The sequence below is a fragment of the Mus musculus genome, chromosome 15, assembly GCF_000001635.26.
Source record: "Mus musculus strain C57BL/6J chromosome 15, GRCm38.p6 C57BL/6J".
Classification (NCBI taxonomy): Eukaryota; Metazoa; Chordata; class Mammalia; order Rodentia; family Muridae; genus Mus; species Mus musculus.
The window spans coordinates 39,036,331-39,042,190 of record NC_000081.6 but is presented as its reverse complement, the minus strand read 5'-3'; the positions used below and the strand labels follow the sequence as shown (position 1 = coordinate 39,042,190).

General features: G+C 43.6%; 1 protein-coding gene and 1 non-coding gene across 7 annotated transcripts in view; both read right to left on the bottom strand.

Moving 5' to 3' along the window:
• Window positions 1-1,481: 1,481 nt before the first annotated feature.
• Window positions 1,482-1,612, bottom strand: LOC115485984. The gene has a single exon (XR_003951692.1). It is a non-coding gene; the product is annotated as a small nucleolar RNA SNORA17 (small nucleolar RNA).
• Window positions 1,613-3,998: 2,386 nt separating this feature from the next.
• Window positions 3,999-5,860, bottom strand: part of Fzd6 (frizzled class receptor 6) — a 32,044-nt gene continuing 30,182 nt past the window's right edge. For 3 of the 6 annotated variants that reach the window (XM_011245455.3, NM_001162494.1, NM_008056.3), the window contains one exon: window positions 3,999-5,805. In XM_011245455.3, coding sequence (XP_011243757.1) covers window positions 5,779-5,805 — 27 coding nt within the window. In that variant the 3' untranslated portion in view covers window positions 3,999-5,778. The remainder of the gene's footprint in view (window positions 5,806-5,860) is intronic. The other 3 variants (XM_006520438.4, XM_017316430.2, XM_011245454.2) reach the window with 1 other exon arrangement.

Sequence of the window (5,860 nt, the reverse complement as noted above, 5' to 3'; positions counted from 1 at the left end):
TTTCCTGGTGGGTGTGTCCACCAACTGTTGCCATGGCAATGCCGAGCTTTCAGGAGGCAGCTAGTGGACACACCCAGCAGCTGAACTAAGGCAGCAGGAAAATTGACTTTGATGATGGCTGGAAATTCCAAACTGGTTTGGGTCTGGTTTTATCTGGAAAGTTTAGCCAAGATTTCTTCAAATCCATGAGTAGTGTAACAGTTATGGGTCCCCATGGGTGCTCTGGGTCCTTGAGATGTCATTAAATTCTGTGTGATTCTGTTGAGGATTTCAGAGACTTCTTCATCACCTCTTGGATGCTTTTGAGTACAGTTGTACATTGTTCCTGCAAGCTTTATTGCTGCAAATGTAAATCCAATGGTCATATTATTTTAAGTCAAATTTCTTTAATTAAAATGCTATGTAATACCTTTTAATTTTATTTGAGTGTTTATTTGTTGCATAGGGGTATTTTGTCTGCCTGTATCTCTGTGCATCATGCTTGTCCCTGGTGACTGTGGAGACCTACAGGGTGCCACATTTCCCCTGGGATGGTTGTATGCCATCATGAGGGTTCTGGGAATCAAGCCAGGGTCCTCTGGAAGACTAACCTGTACTCTTATGCTATGTAAGTCTTGCAAAAATTAATGTCACTTCTTTCTAAGTTACTGGTCCGATTTTGAATTAGAGTGATTTCAAAAAACACACACCTGTTTTGTTTCAAATTACATTTGCGGTTTCTCCAAAGTATTCAAAATGAATGTCTTTAAAATTCAAGTTTTCTAAGTACTAAGCCAAGAATAAGGAAAAGTGTAAACAAATTTTCTGCTTAAAATAAATTGATAATATTAAAATTCAGTCATATATCAAGTGATATATTGTGATAAAGGAAGGCTATTGAAGAATTAATGGACGCCATCACAGTAATAGGCTTTTTCAAACTTTTTATTTGGTTCTTTGTGAATTTCACATCATATACCCCAATCCCACTCACTTCTCCCTCCTCTCATACCCACCCACCACCCTTGCAACCTCCCCCCAACAGAGAAAAAAGTCCCCTTGTGGAAGTTGTAGTGTGTCACGGTGTGTCTCTGAGCAGCAGCCGAGATCAGAGATGTCTGCTTGGCCTTGGGTGGTAACAGATCTCTTCTGCTGCAGGGCCACAGACCCAGACCTGGCTCTGTGGCAGTGCAGGCCAGGACGCCACCATGGTCACTGGCTCATATCAAGCGGTTCCTCACTACCCTTCAGCCCCCATTTCTCTCTCTCTTCTTTATGTCCACATCCTCCTGTTGCTCTTTCTCTTCCATTTTTCCACCACTCGCTCCTCTTAGTGGCACCTGGGGTCTCTCAGTGTCTGGGGTCATTTCAGGCGTAGTCTCAGGAGTGCTATGCCCTTCTCTTGTATTATGGACCTGCATGGCCAGGTTGTCTCAGGCTAGCTCCTGTCTGGGCCCCCTGATGCTGGACTTGTGGTCGTCTTAGGTTTTCTTTTTGAAGGAAATGTTTGGCTATTCATCATTCAGATGTACATAGGTCAGAACACTAAATACACATAGAGCCCTTCTTCTCTCTGCCACCTACTGATGTACATGTGATACAGCAGCCACACCGGCAATGCCTCTCGGGCAGAACATTAGTAGATTCATCAAACTCATCAGAGGCACATGAAACGCTTGCTGGTGGCTCACCAAACCTGTTTCTTCTCCAGGACAAGCATGTGTCTTGAACACATCTCTCAGCCCCTCCTGGTATGGATTTGTTCCCACATTATGGCAAGTGGAATAGTGGCCGGGACGTGGATCACGTTTGCTGGTGAAGCCTTCCTCCAGGGGAAGGATGATGCAGCCATGACTGGACTGATAAAGGGCAGAATAATCTCAAGAGCACCTCTGCCTGTCAGGAGAATGTTTGTAATACTTGTAAGGCTTGGAGGCTCATTAGTCATGGTAGCTAGTTTAATGTTCTCTAGTATTTATAGAAAACCACATTTAGTAACACTTTATACCCATATACTAGATTTTGGGAAAAAGCCTGTCACAGATCATGATTTTTAAAATGGATTTATTTTGGTCAATCATGACTAATTTATTATAGAATATGTTAAGTCCTGGATAACTGCTGCCTTTCTAGTCTGCCATTTTATGCTGTTACAAGGAAGCTTTCTTATGTCCAAGTTGATTGCAACTCCATTATGTTCTATGCTTTGGTGTTCTTGGAATCCAGTCACGATAGAGCTCAGTTAGAGTGACTTTGAATAGCTAGCCACAATAGGTTTGGAGCAGAAACCACTGCCCAGCAGTGCCTCCTGTCCCTTATGTATGGGCTTTTATGGTTGTCGCCTTTATAAGCAGCCCCTGGGATGGAACCCAACATAGGCACATGTACCATAGGGGTCGGGTAAAGTTTTAAGTTCCTAAAATCTCCCTGGGAATTGACACCATATTTGGATGAAAGCGACATGTATATGAAAGTAAGTGACATTCTGATTTGCAAGTTAAGACGTGAATGCTAGGCAAGGCAAGGCCCCACCGCAGGTGAACCTCAACCAATGGGAACAGGTTGAGAGTACAACAAAGACATTTTCCTAAGGAAGTCCCCTATGCCTAAATCCTGATTGGTGGAATAATTTGGCACAGGCGTTTGTGGATTTCAGGTTTAAAAGCTCCACAGGATACTGGCCTCAGGGTTGTAGTAAAGTCCTGAGTCTGGTCTGCAGCCCTGACTGATCAGTTCCCAGGCACGTGCTCAGTAAACTCTCCCTGTCTGATTAAGATCAGTGTTTGTGTGGTTTGTGGAGTGACTCCTGGACATCAATGATAGACCCTTTCCCCCCCCCCCCCCCCCCCCCCGTTTTTTAGACAGGGTCTCTGTTCATAGCCTTGGCTGTCCTGGAACTCACTATGTAGACTAGACTGGACTTAAACTCAGAGATCTGCCCACCTCTGCTTTTGACTATTGTGATTAAAACCATGTGCTTCCTCCATGCCTGGCCTGATACACTATTTTTTAAAATTATACATGTATGTATTTTATGTGTATTAGTGTTTTGCTTGTATGTATGTCTGTGCACTGCCAGTGTATCTGGTGCCCACAGAGGACAGAATATGGCATCAGACCCCCTGGGACTGGAGTCAGGGATGATTGTGGATCCTCGGAATTGAACTCAGGTCCCTGTAATAAGTGCTCTTAACTGCTGAACTGTCTCCAGTCTCTAGGGTTTGTGGATGGCCAAGCATGGTGGTGTGGTCCCGTAATCCCAGCACTCAGGTGTAGGAAGGACAGTGATCAATCCAGAGGTTGGTCTAGAGTACACAGTAAAATGTAGGCCGGCTTAGGCCAGCAAACCTGTCTTGAAACAAATTCAGAGGGCATAAACAATAACCCTCTTTCTCTAAAAGACTTTCATTTGCTTTCCACTGTGAGGCTCCTAACCCCGGGCCAGAGTCTGGGCTTTCTCTGTCCCACACAGACAGCATGAAGCACGGTGGTTTTCAGGTGGTTGAGGTCACAATTCTAAATTTATGGAAGGCACTGGTCCCTTTCTCCTGCTTACCTAGCTTCACTCTGAGACTCCTTCCATAACACTGTCCACTTCTCTGCAACACTCTGTAGCAATGGCTGCAGACAAGACAAGCTGCAAACCCTGGGCTTGGTGACAGGAATTCCTCTGACCCCGAGTCCTACCTGACAAGTCCTCCCTTTATTAGCTGTTTAGTATGTGGAAAGCAAGACTGCTTCACTGAGGAGGTTTGGTTAAATGATCTGATCCACTGTTGGGAGCAGATCCAAGGACTCCGGCTTGCTTCGCCTAATCTAGCAGGCCTCCCATGGGCTCCAACACACTGTAGGCAATATGGCTATAAAACTACACTTGGGGAAGAAACTGACAATATGCAAGTTCTTCACTGTCTTCTCCTACCTCCGCTGAAAGGAAGCTTCTGACTTCTGCCTTTATCAATCTAAAACGGCTACACTGTTTCTGGGTCAGTACTATATACCTAGCACACAATACAATCTTTTATACAAAGAAAATTTTATTGATGAAAAGAACACACAAAAAAATTTGTGTCTGAAGTTTACATATGTGGAAAAGTTAGTATTTACATTTCCCATACAGTACATGATAATTTTCATTTTAAACTTTAACAGAGCTCCAATGGGATCAAAGTATCTAAGAAAACCTCGCTGGCGAGATAATCCTTAAGGAGGACCAGCACTGAGACGCTGTCTTAGCACCTTCAGTGTCTTCACGCTGCATCTGCTGCACTACACTCTTCCTGCCCAACTCTGACTCTGCCCTTCGCACATTTTCTTTTGCAGGCTTAGATGCAGATAGGAATTTTGCATAGCATCAAAGAAATTTACAACACAATGTGTTTGTACTATTCCAAAAACATTTTTTTAAGTTTAAATTTTTAAAACAGATAAAAGCTGAGTGTGGTGGCTTGGGAGAGATGAGTGGGCTGCAGAGGGGGAGATCTCTGTGACCTGCCTGGGACAGACTGAACACCAGACAGCCAAGGAGCACCACACAGTGAGTTCCTGTCTCGGGAAATAAAATACTAAAATAAAGACAGGCACGAGCAACTACAAATGGCCATAATTCAATCCTAATTCAACACTTAAAAGGGGAATCGACAGCTCGGCCTAACTTGTAAAAACCTACCATCTTACCTGCTGATTTATAACATGCAGAAAGAAAGGGACAGTCCAATCAGGGAGGGACCTGCCACCAAGTTCCTCCTTTTGGGGAAGGTAGGGGTGGCTGTGACCACTTCTTACAGACCTTTCAGTGTGACACCCACTCTTTTTACTGTAAAGAGGCTGCTGTACAAGTTTTTTAAAAATCCAGTGTAACAGCTATCACAGTCGCAAAGTAGCTAAAATAGTAGAAAAACATCATAAAAATATTTGATTCAATTCTCTAGGATTTTCAAAAGTTCAAATACACATAAGCATATTTTCAAATTCATATCTACATATAAAGGTACAAAAGTTTTAAATACTTCAGCAAAGAAAAATCTTGGATTTATATAAAGAGTGAAAGAGCATATCTTAAAATACTTTAATGAATCTTCAATAGAAGGAAGACTCCTCTAATGCCCTTCCCATCCCCACATTTAAAAAGTGTTATTAACTGGGCACTCCTGGTTGGTTTTTTAGGTATAAATGCATTATATTATTTTTGAAATCTGGGCTGTTGTTTCTTTCAAGTTTAAAAACAGACAAAAGGCTGGGCAGTGGTGACCACACCATTATTCCCAGCACTCGGGAGGCTGAGGCAGGCAGATCTCTGTAAGTTTGAGGCCAGCCTGGTCTACAGAGGGAGTTTCAGGACAGTCAGGGCTAGCAAAGAAACCCTGTCTCAAACAAACAAACAAAAAAACAAACAAACAACAACAAAAATAACAGCAACAAAAATAAAAGCCAAACCAAAAAAACAATAGACAAAGCTGGTTTAAGTGCAAGGAAGACTGTAACAGTGAATTTTCCTTTTGCAGTGCTGGGAGACAACCCCAGGTCCTCAAGTATTCCAGGTGGGCGCTGTACCACTGGGCTACTCTCCCAGCTCAACAGTGGCCTTTATAAGACAAATCAGTTGGTCATCTCCAGTGTAACATACATGTGCTTCTGGGGGAACGAGACAGTTTTCTTCAAGCGTCGGAATGGCTGCCAGCACCCTGCTCTTTCCTAGCTCTGGAAGCTGAGTGAACAGGCAGAGATGTGGAGCCCTTGAGGCTGGTTGGTTCTGGAGAACTGGCGGCCTGTGAAGTGCTGCAGTCTATCAGGCCAGTCTCAGGAACGCTGCTCTTTGGACTTACCCTGGAAAACACGAGTGTTTATGTGCACAGCAGAAACACAGACAGGATGTTAGTTA